This window comes from Bubalus kerabau, chromosome 20, assembly GCF_029407905.1.
Source record: "Bubalus kerabau isolate K-KA32 ecotype Philippines breed swamp buffalo chromosome 20, PCC_UOA_SB_1v2, whole genome shotgun sequence".
Taxonomy (NCBI): domain Eukaryota; kingdom Metazoa; phylum Chordata; class Mammalia; order Artiodactyla; family Bovidae; genus Bubalus; species Bubalus kerabau.
In genome coordinates this window covers 12,496,212-12,516,288 of record NC_073643.1, presented here as the reverse complement: position 1 = coordinate 12,516,288, position 20,077 = coordinate 12,496,212, and the positions used below count along the sequence as shown (strand labels likewise).

The 20,077-nt window shown below is 39.3% G+C and overlaps 1 protein-coding gene across 11 annotated transcripts in view; it reads right to left on the bottom strand.

The window, feature by feature from the left end:
- The window catches only part of GOLGA4 (golgin A4), a 122,637-nt gene extending 102,854 nt beyond the window's left edge, over positions 1 to 19,783 (bottom strand). For 5 of the 11 annotated variants that reach the window (XR_008706063.1, XM_055557602.1, XM_055557600.1 and 2 more), the window contains exons 1-3: positions 19,388 to 19,783; positions 15,654 to 15,737; positions 3,830 to 3,919 (exon numbers count right to left, since the gene is read on the bottom strand). Coding sequence is in view for 10 of the 11 variants with exons in the window: in XM_055557602.1 (XP_055413577.1) it covers positions 3,830 to 3,919; positions 15,654 to 15,737; positions 19,388 to 19,459 (246 nt within the window). In the remaining variant the exon portion in view is untranslated. The remainder of the gene's footprint in view (positions 1 to 3,829; positions 3,920 to 15,653; positions 15,738 to 19,387) is intronic. The other 6 variants (XM_055557606.1, XM_055557607.1, XM_055557608.1 and 3 more) reach the window with 2 other exon arrangements.
- Positions 19,784 to 20,077: the final 294 nt, after the last annotated feature.

Here is a 20,077-nt window from a genome sequence, read left to right as displayed (position 1 = left end):
GTGGAAAGAATCTGATAAAGAATCTGCCTACCAATGCAATAGACACAGGTTCAATCCCTGTGTCAGGACTTCAGTATTCTTGCCTGGGAAATCCCATGGACAGCGGAGCCTGGCAGGCTACCTACACTCAAGGGGTCGCAAAGAGGCATACATGACTTAGTGACAAAACAACAAGGAAGCCTGAGGCACTGCTACCAAAGACAGACTTATTTAGATTTATATAAAATATTTACTAACACGGGAAACCAGACATATTAGGATTTTCCCCAATATCTGAGAAAAGGCAAAACATTTAATTGACCAGAAAATCAATGTAATGAAACCATTCTACTTATCAAGCTTCCTAGATAACACAGACTTTATGTACCTCCTGGAGAGATGGACAAATAAATATTTGTATTTTGAATTAAGCTTCCACATTTTGCTAAAAAGAAACTTAAAACTAAAAGTGAGGATCCCATCACTGACAGAGTATCCTTCACCTCAGAGGTTTAACAAAATGAAAAACCCAGGGAGTTTGGGAGAGAGCTGATGACTTAAAAAGATAATTTTATGTAATGTCCTTTTAATCAGTAACTTGATCATGAAATTTAAAAGTCCCTTATTTATTTCAAAATAAGTTGAACTAAGGTTTACATTTCACTTTGTGATCAAAAATATTTTTTAGAGTTGTTTAAAAATGCTTTAGACAAAGTGATGATATTGCTTTGCCTGTCAACCAGAAACCATTTCCTAAGCTATATCTAGAAGCACAGGAGCTTTAGTACTGCAATGTGGGGAAAAATCAAAAATAACCTTTAGCTTACTTAGCCTGCTGTAAAAGAATGCTGAAACCATCCCTTTCAGAAAGGATTATTTTGTAAAGATACATTCAATTTAAAGGTTTTAAAGTATCCTAGAAAGAACAAATCTTTAAAAAAAAAAAAAAACCAATAGTAGCAATCAACAAGTTATTTTCATTGTTTCAACTGTATGTAAGCCAATATACCATAATATCAACCAATATACTAAGTGTAGGAATGATGCCATTAACACTGACTGCAAAAAGTGTTTTTGCTGCTCAAAACTCTAGCTTTCATTCAACTGGTTTCACATATAAACTAAATTCAACAACATTAACTTGAAATCTTAAAGTTAAAAAAATGCAATATTGTAAATAATGCATAAGAAAATAAGATCGCAAAGAAAATATGCATATACTCTATAATCGTATACTCTATACTCGTATATAACTTTGGCAGATTATTTAAATATATACACTAAGAACACAGTATACTATTAACTTTCAATGTAAAAACTACTATGAAGTTTTTTGCTATCACATCTACTAAATAATGGTCTTCAAAAATTATGTTTTAAAGTAATCCTCATCAAGGCAGTTTGGAAAAAAATCTTCACAATATTTAAATTTGCATACACCCTATGACCTAACAATCCCATTCTTAGAAATCTATCCTACAGAATAACAGCATTGCAAATTATGCATTACATACAATCTCAGTCCAATACTACTTAAAATATTGAAAGGTTATAAAATTGGATTCATAATACTGAAACTTTTTCCAAACTAATCTATAGAATCAGTGCAATCCCAATTCAATTCTCTGTACATGTGCTTTTTGTTGTTGTTCTCAGTGTTGTGTTTTGAGTTTGTTTTTTTAAGACTTGAAAATCTGATTCTAAAATTTACATGAAATTTATATGGGAAGGTATAGGAATAACTAAGACATTCCAGAAGAACAAGGCAGTGCTATGGACTGAATGTTTGGGCCCTAAACCCCAATGATATCTGGTGATGGTACTTGGAGGCAAAGCCTTTGGGAGGTAATTAGAGTTAGATGAGGTAAAAAGAATGGGACCTCTATGATGAGATTACTGCCCTTATAAAAAGTCAAAGACAAAGAGAGCAGCCTCCCTACTCCTCCATTTCCCCCTGCTGCTAAGTCGCTTCAGTCGTGTCCAACTCTTAGCGACCCCATGGACTGCAGCCTTCCAGGCTCCTCTGCCCATGGGATTTTCCAGGCAAGAGTACTGGAGTGGGTTGCCACTGCCTTCTCCATTTCCCCCTAAGTGCATGCAACAAAGAAAAGTCATGCTAGGACATAATGAGAAGACGGCTGTGTGCATCTCAGGAAGAAGGTGCTCACCTGATACTCAATCTGTTCGCACCTTGATCTTGGGCTGCCCAGACTCCAGAACTCTGAGAAATAAATGTCTGTTGTTTAAGCCAGCAATCTACAAAATTTTGGTTTTAAAACCAGGACAGGGAAGACCTGCTCTACACTGAAGGCAAGATTTAATATAAAATAGTTATGAAGGCAGTACATGAACAAGTCAAAGACAAAGCAAACAGGAGAACAAAAAACAGAAACAAATCCACTCAAATATGGACACAATTTCCAGTAGCACAGTAGAGCAGTGTGGAAAGAAGGAAACAACTGGATAGCTACAGGGGGAGAAGGGTGGTAGTGAAACTTGATCCCTACCTCATACCATATTGAAAAAACTCACTTCCAAGCAGAGTATAGATTCAAATGTGAAAGGTAAAACAGGATAATACAGGAAAATACTCTCAAGGATAAGAAAAGAATACTGTAATAAGAAATGAAAAATACTACCCATAAAATAAAATATTGATAAATTGGACTACATTACAACTAAGAACTTCTGTTCAAAGGACACCATTAAGAGAATAAAAGGCAAGGGACAGAAAGGAAGTAGATATCTACAAGGCATATATCCAATTAAAAAAACTCCTATCCACACTGTACAAAAAAGAACTCCTACAAATCAATAAAACAAAGATAAACCAACAGAAAAATGAGCAAGAGCCTGAAATAAGTACTTCACAAAAGAAGTTATCAATACACAGATGAAAAATGCTCAGTCCCATTAGATGAAATACACAGATGAAAAATGCTCAATCTTATCAGTTATCAGAGAAATGCAAATTAAAACTACAAGAGAACATTACATACCCACCAGAATAGCTAAAATTAAAGACAACTTTCATAAACTCCTGGTAGGAAGGTAAAGTTCTACAACTATCCTGAAAAAGACAATAGGCATTAGCTTCCAAAGTGTTAAAATTACATATACACTTTAACCCAGTGGTTCTCCTCCTATAAGTACGTAGCAAAAGAAATGTACAATAATCTTCACAGCAGCATAATTTAAAATAGCCAAAAATTAGGCAACCCACAGTTTAACTATTATGTTTACGATAGAAAGCATACTTAAGAGGTACTATTTAGAAAAAGCAGCAGCAGCATATATCAGAAGGGCAGGATGACAGTACTCTTCTGTAGGGGGGGGAGGAAGCACTACAGTGCCAGCAGTTTGCCTCTTCTTGACCTGATGGTGGCCACACGGGGATTCATTTCATAAAAATTCACTGATGTGTGCATTTTGTTTTACCCTATTTTCTGTACTTCTGGGACTCTGACAATCCTTCACAGAAAGAAAAAATGTTGGAAAAAAATCTAATCTGAGCTATGGTGCCAGCTGCATGTCACCTGGAATCAGTAGTTACTTCAGTGCTTCCAATCATAACCTGAAAATATGGGACTTCTTCCCGCATAATGCTGAACAAATTATCACATCATTCTGAAAATTTCAAATATTAAAGGAAAAGTATATTATCCTCTCAAATTAAGATATATAAAGAAAATACACTTTATAAAAGCAAAATTACTATTAGCAAAAAAAGTTACTAAAAAAAGATCTAGGAATTAAATAATTGACATGTCAAAAAAATTCCCCATTTTCTTATAAACAGAAGTATAATAAGCGTCTTCTAAGTTTATTAAGGAAGAAATTCTAAACTTACCTCTCTGTTGGGTGTACCCTCATCAAGTGACTCTGTAAATGAAGACGTCCTGCTCCTGGTTCTCGTTGGTGTTGAAGAACTAGAGGAAGCCTAGATTAAAAGATTATTGCACAAATTAGAAAGACTACACTCGTGAGCACACTATATACTATATAGTCCTTTCTCACAGTCCATGCCCAAAGAACCCAGTAAAAGGAAGGAAAAGAGCAAATACATGGAAAACGATAAAAGGTAAGTGAAACGTCATCAACTAGCAGACCCAGGCTACCCACTGGGTCCTTGGTCTGATTCTGCTACCAACTTGAACTATGACCTTCACTAAATTAACTTTCTGAGTGCTAAAATAAACCTCAAAATATGGTTGTGATGATAAAATTATTTTATTAGGGGAGACTGAAACCAGGTGAGAGGTATACGAAAACTTTCTATACTGTCTTTGCAGCTTTCCTATAAATCAAAATTATTCCAAGTTCATTAAAAATAAGTTTGTCAATTCAATTGTGAAAGTACCTTCCAGCTCTAATATTCAATTATAATGACCTGTGGAGGTAAATATGTCTCTAGTCAAAGGTCTTACTTTGAGAATACTGTGCACACCACAGCCCAGTACTGAGATGCCAGCCCATTAGTTCTGTGAAGGACTGCAAGACACCTACAATCCTTAGTACAAAAACACGTAGGATATATTTAAACAAGAAGCTCTAAATTGAAACTAGAGCCTGAGGTCCACTCTAAGGTGAGCTAAAAACAGTCCTAAAAATATAAAACCAACACTTCAAGATGCCCTCTCATCCATAACAAGATAGGCCTTAACCCATCTACACAAAAAATAATGACTTGATGTCTTACCCTTTTGTATTCTGTACAGCACTACATAAATAAAAAGCACTTAGTAAATATTTGTTAAAATAAATGAATGAACAAATGGAACGTCCATCTGTCAAGTCAGCGTGTGCTGCTGTGTCTATGCTGGAACAGAGAGGTCACAAGAAACTGTGTACACACATACACACACACACATATGCACAATTCACAAATTAAGTCTAACATTTCTAATCAACACAAACGTTCAGTAAATGGTTCTGGGACAAATGGCCATCCATATGGGGGAACAAAATCACTCAGACCTTGAGTTTATACTTAAGCTATAGTAAAGACTTAAATGATTTTTGGGACTTCCCTGGTGGTCCAAAGGTTAAAATTCCTCACTTCCACTGCAGGGAACTGCAAATCCCGCAGTCCTCTGGTTGGGGAACTAAGAGCTGAATAAAACAGATTTTTATGCCAGAAGCAGAAATCAAAAGGAATAGTTTAATTGGGAGGAGGGGAAAACATCAACAAAATGTGACAAAAGTTAAATAAACTCTTTTTCTAAAAAGCTCTTATAAGTACTTAAGTCTGAACTCCAAAAACTCACCAACCTAGTCTTGTTTTCATCTAGGGCAGGTGACCTGAGCTTGCCCGGTGAACATACCCACATGAGACTCTGAGTCACATACGGGCGGTATGAGAAAACAGACATGCAAAATTAATAAAGCTTGTCAGCTGGTGAGCGGGGAGACGCAGAGCTTCCTGAAGTCACACACAAGAGCTGTGCATGCGAGATGCAGTGCGCCAGACTGAGGCGGCTGCAACATTCCTAGTGCCGTCCCCCAGCTTGGCTGAGCAAAGCCATCAGCCCAGACTTTCAGGCCCTCCTTAAAATTCTGTAAGTCACCAACTATTTATTCATTAACAGATCCCTTTTCTGCTTAACTAGCTGGACCGAGTTCTGTTGCTTACAACTTAGAATTCCAACACACACATACGTTCTAAAAGATGAACCAGAAAAATCAACACATGATAGAAGGAATGTGCAGAGGGTACCTTAAGGGACTCAACCAAGGCAAAACACAGGAAGAGTAAGGCCTCAAAATTTTAAACAACAAAATAGTTGAAATGTGAAATAAAGTTGACAATGTTTTAGAAGGCAAAGGAAAAAAGGAAAGATATACGCATCTGAATGCAGAGTTTCAAAGAATAGCAAGGAGAGATAAGAAAGCCTTCCTCAGCGATCAATGCAAAGAAATAGAGGAAAACAATAGAATGGGAAAGTCAAGGGATCTCTTCAAGAAAATTAGAGATACCAACAGAACATTTCATGCAAAGACTGGCACAATAAAGGACAGAAATGGTATGGACCTAACAGAAGCAGAAGATATTAAGAAGAGGTGGCAAGAAGACACAGAAGAACTATACAAAAAAGATCTTCACCACCCAGATGACAATGATGGTGTGATCACCAACCTAGAGCCAGACATCCTGGAATGCGAAGTCAGGCAGGCCTTAGGAAGCGTCACTATGAACAAAGCTAGTGGAGGTGATGGAAGTCCAGGTGAGCTACTTCAAATCCTAAAAGATGATGCTGTGAGAGTGCTGCCCTCAATATGCCAGCAAATTTGGAAAACTCAGCAGTGGCCACAGGACTGGAAAAGGTCAGTTTTCATTCCAATCCCAAAGAAAGGCAATGCCAAAGAATGCTCAAACTACCACACAATTGCACTCATCTCACATGCTGCCAAAGTAATGCTCAAAATTCTGCAAGCCAGACTTCAACAGTACATGAACCATGAACTTCCAGATGTTCAAAGGATTTAGAAATTGAGAGAGGGCTTAGAAAAGAGAGAGGAACCAGAGATCAAATTGCCAACATCTGTCGGATCTTCAAAAAAGCAAGAGAGCTCCAGAAAAATATCTACTTATGCTTTATTGACTATGCCAAAGCCTTATTGTATGGACCACAACAAACTCTGGAAAATTCGTAGAGTTGGGAATACCAGACCACCTGACCTGCCTTTTAAGAAACCTGTATGCAGGTCATGAAGCAACAGTTAGAACTGGACATGGAACAACAGACTGGTTCCAAATTGGGAAAGGAGTGTGTCAAGGCTGGATATTGTCACCCTGCTTATTTGACTTATATGCAGAGTACATCATGAGAAACGCTGGACTGGATAAAGCACAAGCTGGAATCAAGATTGCCAGGAGAAATATCAATAACCTCAGATATGCAGATGACACTACCCTTATGGCAGAAAGAACTGAAGAGCCCCTTGATGAAAGTGAAAGAGGAGAATGAAAAAGTTGGCTTGAAACTCAACAATCAGAAAACTAAGATCATGGCATCTGGTCCCATCACTTCATGGCAAATAGATGGGGAAACAGTGGGAGTGGTGACAGACTTTATTTTCTTGGGCTCCAGAATCACTGCAGATGGTGATTGGAGCCATGAAATTACAAGATGCTTGCTCCTTGGAAGAAAAGTTATGACCAACCTAGATAGCATATTCAAAAGCAGAGACATTACTTTGTCAACAAAGGTCCGTCTAGTCAAGGGTATGGTTTTTCCTGTGGTCATGTATGGATGTGAAAGTTGGACTCTGAAGAAAGCCGAGTGCCAAAGAATTGATGCTTTTGGCCTGTGGTGTTGGGGAGGACTCTTAAGAGTCCCTTGGACTGCAAGGAGATCCAACCAGTCAATCCTAAAGGAAACCAGTCCTGAATATTCATTGGAAGGATTGATGCTGAAGCTGAAACTCCAATACTTTGGCCACCTTATGCAAAGAACTGACTCATTTGAAAAAACCCTGATGCTGGGAAAGAGTGAAGGCAGGAGGAGAAGGGGACAACAGAGGATGACATGGCTGGATGGCATCACCGACTCAATGGACATGAGTTTGAGTAAACTCTGGGAGTTGGTGATGAACAGGGAGGCCTGGGGTGCTGCACACCATGGGGTCACAAAGAGTCGGACGCAACTGAGCAACTGAACTGAACTGAGAAAACTTACGTGTCCTTCTGTGTGCTTAGTCACTCAGTCGTGTCCGACTCCCTGCGGCCCATGGACTGTAGCCCTGCCCAGCTCCTCTGTCCATGGAATTTTCCAGGCAAGAATACTGGAAAAGGTTGCCATCTCCTTCTCCAAGGGATCTTCCCGAACCAGGGATCCAACCCATATTTCTTGTGTTTCTGGCACTGGCAGGTAGATTCTTTACCACCAGCACCACCTGGGAAGCCCCCAAAAAATGTATGACTAGAAGCCAACACTGTGTTTAGAAAATGGGAATGGAAAGCAGTCACTGGACAGTGTTTACCCAGGACTGAAACTAAATCACAAATATTCAGAACACTTCAGAAATAATTCTGAGGTTGAGGGAAATGTAATAACCCTTCCCACTCAGAGCCATGAATTTCAACTCATACCAGCTTCAAAGACTCTAGATGTTTCCAACACTACTAATATGACTGGGAGAAGCTCCATTTGTATCTCCTTTTATATGGTTATATGTAGTATCTCTTTTAATAAAACGGCTACTGAGAAGGCAAAAGTTAGGCAAGTAATTAGTTTTACTAGGCCACAGGAAGTAACTCATAGCCAACCCTCTCTGCCGTGATTCCAACATCTCCAAAAAATTGGGGGGTTAATAATTCAGCTTTCCAAATAGTCAGATGCCAAGAAAGGGCTACTCCAGACAAGGACCTCCAAATCACTTGAAAAGTACACCTCTACTGTGAAACTTCTTAATTGGCACAATGATTTCTCATATGAGCCTAATCTTTAACCGGAGCCTCATCAGCTCTGGAAAAATCAGCAAAATCAAATGTTGGGGTTTATGAAGTTAAAGTATAGATTCTAACACACACTGCCCTCAGAAAAGTAGTACCACATGGCCAAGCTTTGCCTGATGGTTTGTAGGTCTTCCTCTGGAGTTGCAAAAGTAGGAATCAAATGAGGGAATAGATGTGACTGCAAAGTATTAAAATATGCAAAAAAAAAAACCAAACTGTACTTGAGTATTTATCCCAAAGTCTTGCATCTTTAACAGCTATCCTCACTTTAAAATATATAAGAATTTACATTCCTTCAAACTAAATTTGTTCTAATTAATCCTCACAGCCATGAGAAATCTGAAGACAGATGTCTAAGCTGTTTTTCAAGAAACCTGATGGTTATATCCAGGCTCACAATATTTTTATTGCCAACTGAATATTAATTGACCATAGCCCTCAACTTCATTATAAGAAAAAAAAATTTTAGTCACCATGGTACTCAGAATTCGAAGATGACCCAAAATCACCCTCACCTTGCAAATATGCGGTATCATTGCCCTGATGATCTCACCTTTCAGAACAAAAAGGATTTTGCAGGTATATTTAAGATTACTACTCAGTTGACTCTAAGTTAACTCAGAGAAAGGAGACTATCTGAATGGGACCAACCTAATTACACAAGCCCTTCAAATGAGTCCAGAGTCCAGAGTCCAGGAGTGGGGCAGAGAGCAGAGAGGTACTCCTGCAACCCTGAAGGAAAGCCAAGGCCTGTGAGGGTCAAGAGGTGAAGAACTGTGAGCAGCACTAGCAGCAAAAGACAGTAAGAAATAAGGACCTGTGTCCCACAGCCACAACCACATGAGCATGGACCAGGATCCTCATCGCCAGGTGAGAACACAATGTGGACAACAACTTGATCTTAGTCTTGGGAGGCCCGAACAGAGAAGCCAGTCATGCCATGCCAGACTTCTGACACACAGGCTGTGAAACAGTAACTGGGTTATTAGGCAGTAAGGTTGTGGTCATGTGTTACTCAACATCAGGAAACTAACGCAGTCACCTTTAGGAACAGTAAGCCTTAAGATTTAACCATCTTGAATTTATAACTTTAGATATCTGTATCTATCTGACAATTCAGCTGTCTTGAATACAGTAGCTCTTTATAGGAAAACTCTCAGATAATAGAGCCCCAAAGGAATAAACTTTGATTAACATAGTTTTGACTAACATAGAATTTCTCAGTAATATGAATATCTAAAATTTGTGTTATCTTTAGAGTGTGCTGTTCAGCCTAAGATTAATGCTTTTCAATGTCTAATTTTTTGGTATAGTTAAAATATATTAGATACATTTGATGTAATAGAGATTTAAGAGTTAGCGGCTACATTTATCAACATTGTTCTTATACAGACAGCATGGTATGGTGAAAGCAGTTTGGCTGGGTTGTAGAATCAATTACAGGATGGGGATCAACTTTTTTTTTTTTTAATGAAGGAATATTTTGGGTCAAAATATGGCATCTTATGTCGTAAACATGAAGATTCTATAAAACTTTTGTTTTATAAGTGTCTGTGCAAAAAGAATGTTATTGTTGTTTAACTGCTGGTCCCAGTGAAAAAAACTTGAGAAACAGTGATCCAGAGAGTACTGGGGAAGCGGATGAGGGACTCAGAAGAACTGCGCGCTAGCCCAGATCTTGCAGTGTGCACCCTGATCCAGCTACATAAGCATTCTCAGCTTTTCACTTTCTTGTCAGGAAACTGGGGATAACTGTCCTCCATACCTCCATCTGTTTCAGCCTGTTACTAGTTTAGAAACTAGATAACTACATCTAATAGAATTGCAGACAAAATAAACATAAGGAAATTCTAAATGAGGGATTTTTTTTTAAACTGTCCTTATTAATAACTTACATTAACTATGGAATATGAAGTTAGTGACATTAAAATTTTGGCTGCCCAGAAGCCTTTTGACACTACTTACTTCTCAAATTATAGCCCAAGTAGACGAATGGCATTCTTACACAAGCCTAACATCTGGCTTCATTTCTCCCCGCCACACCCACGAGTAACCAAATCACAGCAAGGACACAGCCACAGACTCCTCCTCACCACGTACTCCTGAAAGTCTCTGCCAATCTACCTGACACCCCAGCTATAAAGGAATGGCCAAAGTAACCAGGAGTTAATATGTCACATAAGCCTTTATCTACTAGTTACAAAATTATTAGAACTTTCCATCATGTCTTTAGTAAAGTACCTTCTACATCCTGATGTCTAAACAGTAGTGCCGGAAATGAAATATTGCGGCTTATGTTATAAATGTTCACCTCTCAAAAACAGCCCTTTAATATAGTGAAGTCCACTCATTCAAAAGTAATTTAAGGAGACTTCTGGTTAAAAATATGGTAGGTGAACCAAGGTTTCTTATTTTCTCTCCCTTGAAAAGAGTTGGGGCTTCCCTGGTGGCTCAGTCAGTAAAGAATCCACCTGCAATGCAGGAGACAGCCTACGATGCGGGAGACCTGGATTCAATCCCTGGGTCAGAAAGATTCCCTGGAGAAGGAAATGGCAACCCACTCCAGTATGCTTGCCATGGGAAATCCCATGGACAGAAGAGAAGAGCCTGGAGGGCTACAGTCCGTGGAGTTGCAAGAGTTGGACACGACTCAGCAACTAAACCACCACCCAAAGAGTTAAATTTCAACCAATTTTCAGAAGAATGGGTGTGAACAAAAAAATACTAAAGTGATAATACAGCTGAGGATATTACAATCCCATGGAGAAGGGAACACTGATAAGAAGCAAGCCTATTTTCATCTCCAGAGCCCTAAAAAGATTTAAGACTTCAAAGTTACAATGCAAGTTATAATGAAGAAGTTCAGAGGCAGGACCAAAATCAGAAAAATTGGTTGAAAGATCCCCATGTCCCTGGTCCCACCTTACACAGCCTCTGAAAAACCAAAGGTTTATATTTCTGGAGCCATTTCGGCTCCAACCTGGATGAAACCAAGCACAGTAAGACAGGAGTGAAGGGCAAAGTGTGTGACTGAACCTAGAGGGACTAATTAGGTGATATTCTGCACAGTGAACAGTGGAACCTCCAGCACAACGCTTCCGAAGCAGCTCGGCTTATAACCTGGCACCCCCTGCCCAAAAAACAAAAGGCTTCACTGGAGAAATCAAATGACATCTTAAAGATCTCAGGTTATCAACAGGTAGATATTTCTCCTGATAATAAAGCCAATTGCAGCCTATCACCCAGCAGGGAGTCCCAGTGTTGACCACATGGTACTTCTAGATAGCATCAGATTTTTAGCGTCTTGCCTTTAAATATGGATACCCCAGAGCAGTCAGTAAAGAAAATTTCCAATATAAGAGCCAACAACAACAAAATCCACCAAAAAAAAAAAAAAAAAAATTAAAAGAAAACTTCAAAACAAAAGAAAAAAAACCAGAGCTATAAAAGATACATCAGCGGGCTTCTCTGGTGGTCCAGTGGCTAGGCCGCCACACTCCCAATCAAAGGGGCCCAAGTTGGATCCCTGGTCAGAGAGCTGGGTCCCACATGCCACAAGGAAGACCTGGTGCCGCCAAAATAAATAATTCTTTTTAATGTTAAAGATATATCAGTATAGCAAGAGCAATGCTATGAAAAAGCAAAAGACAGTAAGAAACAGCCTTTGGAAAATTTAAAAACAGAGTAGGAAAAATTAAAAATTCAACTGAAAACTAGCACTGTAGATTAACCATACTTCAAAAAATAAAGAAAACAAAAAACTCATTGAACAGTTAGATAAATTGAAGCAAACGCTCAAAAACAGGACAAAAAAAGGAACTTCCCTATGGTCCAGTGGTAAGACCCCACACTTCCACTGCAAATAGAACAAAAAGCAAATAAATAAATTAAAAGAGACCATGAAGGGTAAGAAATAATAAATAAGAGACTCTATCCTGAAGGTACAAAAACTGGTCTTCCAGAATAGAAGAGAAAAAACAAAGGAGAGGAAATTATCAAAGAAATACTATCTAAAAGTCTCCAAGAATTTAAGCACAGGAGTCACCATACTTAGTGAAGCACAATGCAAAAATTAATCTACACAAAGGCATGTTCACCATAAAATTTCAGAAAACAAGAGAAGATCCTAAAGTCTCCAGAAAGAACACGGAGGACAGAGCTGGGAGGCTGGAGGAGACAGTGTGTTTTGTTTTGTTTTAGCATAATAGTCTTTTAGCAGGACTTTATCTTTTAAAACTACAGAATGTATACTTTGATAAAAATAAAAGCAAAATTTCATTTTAAATGTTTATTTAAAAATCATGAATATCTAATATATCCAGTAAAAGGTACCCCATATGATTTAAATGCATAATACACAGATTAAAAGATGATCTATTTCTCATCCTAAATCTCATCCAACAGTTGATAACAAATCATAAGTGAACTGATGTTATTCCCAACATTTTAGACACTAGCTACTGTTAACATCGTCCATGCTAACTTAGCCAAATAACTCTATAAAATAAATAAAACAGAAAAATCAGACATTTTTACTAATCTAAGAAATATGCATTTGTTAAGAATCCATAATTTAAAAGACAAATATTTAAGATAAATGCATGTTTATGCAAAGAGTGGTATTAGGTTTCCAGTACAAGAATGCAGACTGAACACTGTTTACTTCTCTTCCTCCCAAAAACCCACTGAAATGAAGGATTGAAAAAAAAAAAGTAGAAAAGCAGATTAACTAAAACTCTAGAACGAGAGAGGGAAAATCATAAGTAAAAAGAAAATAAAATTTTGAAGAATAAAGACAAAAGGATTCTAATTGGTGGGGAAGTCAGGACAATGGAGCCATAACTCCAAACGTATACAGAAGGCAACTCTGGGAGAGGCAAAAGATACTTATTGCAACAGGGGGGCGGGGGAAATCAGTTTTATACACTAGAACGGGAGATCACTACTCTCAGGAAGGTGTCTCAGGTCTGTGAAACAAACAGCTACACCGGGTCAGCCTCCTTCAACTCAAACACTTCTCCAGACAAAAGAAACAGCCAAATACAATGAGTATCACCTTGGAGGAGTTAGCGCTCCAATTGCAGAGGCTGGCGCCATAAAGCAGCAGGGTAACACCACACCCCAGTTTCACCACAGCAATCCCAGCCCTGCCCAGTCCAAGTCAGTTTAAGTTTCAAGATAATTACCAGTGTCCCCATTCATTAAGAATGTTTGGATAATAAATCACCCACCTGGTCTTCATAAATATAAACCAACAACTAATAACAAGACATTTTTCTCAAAAAAAGAAAAACACTATGACCAGTATGAATACACACAAGTATAACAACCTAGAACAATCTGATAAATCAAGGAACAGACTTTAAAGATGCATGTATATATAACACATAACATCCTGGGAGAGTTTTGAGAAGCTCTGCTGCTGCTGCTAAAAAAAAAAAAAAACAAAAAAACTAAAAGTACCATGGTTAAGAGAATGGGCTTTAGAGCAAGACTGCCTGGGTTCATATCTCAGCTTTATCACTGAGTTGTGTGGTACTAGCTGTCTACACAGACAAGTTACTTAACCTCCCTTGGCCTCAATTTCTTATCTGTAAAATGAGGATAATACGAATCCATACCTTTTATTATTTCATGTATTAATTTAGATAATACATGCAATGCACCAAGAAAACACCTAGGTAAAAATAACTACCCAATGTTGACTAGTGTTAATTTGTGAATTAAATATGATGACCAGAATAAATTCAATAGAAGCAGCTGAAATAAATATTTGAAATCTTTCAAAGCAATAGAATAAACAGGAAAAAAGGAATATATCAAAAGAGGGGAAAGGATTATACAGAGAATTTATTCAGAAAGATTAATAAGATTTTAAAAAGAAAGAAAAGGGGGAGACTTAAAAAAAAAAAGCAAAGAAGAAAACTAGAAATTTTTTAGCATCAAAGAAAAAGAGAAAAGATTCAAAGATCAAGTTAACCACCAATACAGAAAAGAACAAGTTTGAATCAGACTTTTCATTTGCACATAGGATGCTAGAGCATAAGGGAGAAATAAAGCCAACAGCCTGAGGGAAATTTTTCAACCTAGAATTTTATAGCTAGTCAAGTAATGTTTAGGTAAATGAAAACATCTTCCTAATATTTTGTGATTTAGGAGGTAAAGAAACTAAATGGTTAGTTAAAATCCTGCATTTTTATCAACACGTTAACTGAAGTTCTACATCAAAGTTTCCAGTCTTGCTTTCTCACCTGGGCCCAGGAGGATGCTTCTGAATTTGCTCACAGCTTCGGTGGGATGTAAAGTTATATATAATTTGCATCTATGTCTTAAGGTCTTTGAATATTACAATAAGCTCAAGAGACAAAGCTTCTCTCAGAAGTTTTTCCTCCAGTTTTTCCTATCAAACTAAGAGGCAGATGAAAGAACTTTGTACGGCCCTTACCCTATTCAAGTTTCACACTGATTTTTTAAATTACCTAAACAAGAACTGTTCTATTACTTAAAATATAAGAACTTATTGTATATTCTATACAAAGCAATAGAAATAGCCACTATATGCTCCCTGATCAAAATACAGATTTATAAACACTCAAGACACTCTGATTCTTCTGATCTAAATGTTTCTCTCTGGGAGCTATGCTTTTTAGATTGAGGATAATTATTTTGCCAAGCGACATTTATAAAAAAGACTATGTTCCTTCAGAAAGGGACTCTTTTCCCTGTTTGTGAAATTTTTTTTTATTCCTATTACACAAACTATTATTTTGAGACCCCACTCGAAAAAATTATAATCCTGCAAGTTTGGGGCGAGCCCACATTGTTTTGTTTTTTATTGTGGTAAAGTATACGCAACATAAAAGTTATCATTTTAAACATTTGTAAGTGGACAGTTCAGTGGTATTAATTATACTCACATTGTTGGGCAACCATCAGCACTATCCATCTCCAGAACTTCTTCATCCTCCCAAATTGAAACTCTATCCTCATTAAACAATAATTCCTCGTTTCGCCCTCCTCTTCAGCCACAACCACCGTTCTATTTTTTGCCTCTATGATCTTGACTAATCTAGGTAACTCACACAAGTGGAATCACAAAATAGTCCATTTGTGCCGCTGCTTTTTATAATTAAGTTTTAGTAATATCTGAGTGAGTGAGTGAGTGAAGTCGCTCAGTCGTGTTCGACTCTTTGCGACCCCTTGGACTGTAACCTACCAGGCTCCTCCGTCCATGGGATTCTCCAGGCAAGAATACTGGAGTGGCTTGCCATTTCCTTCTCCAAGTAACATATGAAAAGGGCTGCAAATGTTAAAAAAAATATTCTTTTATTCACAGCACTATATACATCCTATGAAATTAGAAAGTATCCTATATTACTCTTTATTAATTTTTATCAAATATATTCTAAGGATTTTAAAAATCTAAGTACAGATATTTGTTGTTAAAAAATTAAGTGCAACTTGATTTGAAATTGTTTAATTTTATTTTTAAAGTCAGAGTTGACCAAATGTTTACTTAAAATAATATTTGCCAAAGAAGGGTCAAAATAATCTCAGCTCCAAAGAGAAGTGACTGGGGACTACAAAACGGTGTCTTGCATTTATTGAATACTTTCAAAAACTGAAGGAACCCCAAAGTATTAATATCACGAACACTATCATTATTACTATTACTGAAAAGTTTTGCAAGTATTGTGATGTAAACGGTTCATTTATCCCAGAATTATCAACACCTGACGACTCACTCTATTTGAAACATACCTGTCAAGCAATATCACCTCTGGAAATCAAGCTAAGAACCAGGAAATATGTACACAAGGGCCTCCAAAATCTCAAATCAAATGTCTCAATTTGTATTAATGCACTAAAATGCATTAAAGAATCTCTTAGGTACTTGCCCTTATTTTACACAAAATTTTAGAAATTCAGGGTCTTGTCTTGATTTAAAGCCCAAAGCAATTTAAAACCTGGGAGAAGACAGACATTGGGCAGATAGCAGGGGAGGCTACAAAGTAATCAGGAAAACTAGACCAAGAGCAAACACATAAATCCTCCTGAGCAGGTAAAAGCAAATTGTCTTTCACACCCCATTAAATTTCCTGAAGGTATGGCACCCTCAGCACAAAATAATTTATCTTCAAACAACAAGACATAATATTATACAAATTCAGGATCCTTTGCATGAGAAAACAAGGACATGTTTATCTGTTACAAAAAGATTATCCCATCCAAAAATATTTGTTTTGCTTAATTCATGCTTGAAAGAAATCCTTAACTCTAAAAATAATAATTCAGGATTTCTCAACTTGAAGGGTTCTGAATAGTTAAGGATCAAGACAAGGAACAGAATCAAGTTTCTATCAGCAATTGATCACTAACAATCTACTTTTGCATTCTGGATAAATATATATATGTGTATATATCTACTATATATACACATATATATACCCACTATATATATACACATATATATCCACTATATATACACATACATATAGTTACTATATATATATATATAGTCATCAAAAAGGATCGTTTTAAATCTTCTGTACACAAAGTGCTATTTCTTGCTCCACACGCACTGTCTTACCAGAGTCACCAACCCATACGAACTGGAAGCCCTAATGCATTACCTGTAACAAGCCCTTTTACCATGATTCTAAAGACAACCTCGGGTTTCCCAAGTGGTTCAAAAGGTAAAGAATCCGTCTGCCAAAACAGGAGACGTAGATTCAATGCCTAGGTTGGGAAGATCCCCTGGAGAAGGAAAAGACAACCCACTGCAATATTCTTGCATGAAAAATCCCATGGACAGAGGAGCCTGGCAAGCTACAGTCCATGGGGACCCAAACAAGTGGGGCAGGACTTAGCGACTGAACAACAACAAAGACAACCTCCCTTTGTTAAAGATCGATAGTAATTCTTTTTCATGAAAAAAAGATAACATGTACAAATAAAAAGCCAGCAGCTTGGAGCATGTCCTTCTTAAACTATTTTCACTATGTCATACTTTCCCCACAAAACTGGGATCACGCTTTACATGCTGTTTTCCAATCTGTCTTTTAATACCAGTTAGAGCCTACTTCTCTGTGGGCTCTAACTCTAGCTGTCTGACATCAGGCAAGTTACTTAATCTCTCTGAATCCCATTCCAGGTATGAAAGATTCTACCTTGTAGATTTATGTGACAATGAAACAAAATAACCCAAGCAAAATACCTAGCACAGTAAAAACCTAATAAATATTGGCATTTTTCTAAGGCTGCATAATAACCAACCATATGACAAAACTTATCTAACCAATTCTCTACTGCTGAATATTTTTGGCCACATTTTACCTATTAAAAACAACACTGAAGTGAAATTCCATGTGACTAACTCCGTAATACACCCTGAGGTCTCTTAGAATTTTTAGAGGTGGCATCCTGGATCAGTGATATGTATAGAGTCCCTTACATTCACTGCTGTGCCTGTTTCCCCACATTTCTCACCTCATTTTTTCTTTCTTTCTTAAATTAAGTGTTTTGTAAAATTTTAAAAGCTCACGGTAAATGTAATATATTTAGTATTGAAAGTAATATATTTGGTATCCAAACCTTAATCACTATTTACAATTCCCTTGGGAGAATGAACAAGTTTTCAGTACCATATTCTAATATACTTCAACCACTGTTTCACTCTACAGAAGCTTTAAATAAACTTCAATTTACAGTTTCAGAATAAATTCAATGCAATAGATGCTTGATTTATTAGTTATTGGTCATTACTTTTTTAAAAGTTGTGTAAGATAAATGTTCTGTTTAAAATGTTTTAGAAATGCCTGCCAAGTAGTCAAAACCCAGCTTTTCGTGTGCTGCTGCTGCTGCTAAGTCGCTTCAGTCGTGTCCGACTCCGTGCGACCCCATAGACAGCAGCCCACCAGGCTCCTCTGTCCCTGGGACTCTCCAGGCAAGAACACTGGAGTGGGTTGCCATTTCCTTCTCCAATACATGAAAGTGAAAAGTGAAAGTGAAGTCGCAGCTTTTCGTGTAGACGCTCTAAATCTGTTGAGACTCAGAAAGGCTGGGAAGCAATTTAGCAGAAGCCCTCCTCATTGCTGAAAGAACCACGTGCTGCCGGCACCAAAACACACATTCACAGCTGCTTAGGAGACTGTTTCTGCTTCTTTAAATTAACACTACTAACGCGCCTCCTTTTTCCTGGAAATTGTCATTTCCTGAAGCAACAGCATTCGTGAAAAACAAACATTAACAAGACTCCTGAAGAAGCAGAGCTGCGGACGCGCGCAAGCCCTGCGGGCCCCACAGTGGCCCGCCCCTCCGCCCGTCCCGGATCAACCCAGTTATGCGAAGTGACGAACTCGTGACAGCCTCGGGCACTGGACGCCAGCCACGCAGCCACCTCTCTCGGGTCCAACGCTTCTGCAAGCACCCCGGCCAGGAATGGCTCAACCCCTGGCCCTCACGCCTGGACCAGGGTTTGGAATTAAGACTCCGTCACTGCCAGGGGCCCCTCCATTAATCAGTCTCTGGTCGGGGATGAGTCCAAAAGTCAGATATTACAAGGCATCCTGGTTTTCCCATTCCGCCCTCACTCCTGAGTTGGGGGTCTCGGATGCCTGGGGGAAACCTTCTGTATGGGTCAAAAATCATGCAAGATCAGAGCTCCTCTCACTTATTCTCAGACCAGGTTGGGCATCAGGGGTAAATTAAGAGGTCAGGTGTCACAAACCCAACCACTCACAACCTACTCCCCAGAACGGAGTTCTCGGATGGGGGACCCGGGTCAGGACTCACGAAGAACCTGGACCGCCCTGAGCTCATTCCCAGGGAAAGATCTGGGGGAAGCCTCTGGTTAGAAATCAAGGGTCAGGACAGAACCTCTGCTCCCCTTTGCCCACGAGCCGGTGTCAAGGGTTGTCGGGAACAAGGGGAACGCGGAGGCCACAGTACCTGAGTAGAGGCCAGCGCCTGCTGGAGCTGCTGCTGCTCCTCGCTGATCTTTTGCTTCAGTTTCTTGAACATCGCGCAACGCGGGGTCCTGAGGTGGATGAGACCTGGGGGGCGAGTGCTCAGAGAGACCCGGCCGCGGCGGCGGCGGAGGCTTCTCTACACCACAGACCGCGGGGGCCGGGCCTCGCCGCCTCCTCCTTGGGCTCGCGGGCCGGTCGAGACACTCGTCCTGAGGGTGTCGGCGTCGCCGCCGCCGCGTCTCTCTCTTCTGGGTGCCACCGGTTGGCCTCGGCCCCCCATCCAGCCCCGGCGGCGGCGGCGGCGACAACGGCAGCAGGTGAGCAGGGTGAACAAGGCGCCTGCGCGGCCTACGTGGAGTTCGGCGAGGGAGCGCTACCGAGCGCCGGAGGGGACAAGCTGGAAGTCCGGCCCGCGCATGCGCGCTGCAGGGTCGCTCCCGGAAGGTGCGGGACTCGGCGCTGCCCACTTTCATTGGGCGTAGACATGCCCTCGGAGCCCAGGCGTGGGGTGGTCTGAGCCCTACACTGACACACACCCGGGCTGCGGTGCTGCGAAGTCAGGTGGGGAGGATGCTGCTTCTCTCGAGGACCGCAAGGCTGGCTGACTGTCCCGCCGCAAAGAACTTGTGTGGGTGTGAGAAGAGGGGATCCGAGGGACCTGCCGGGGACT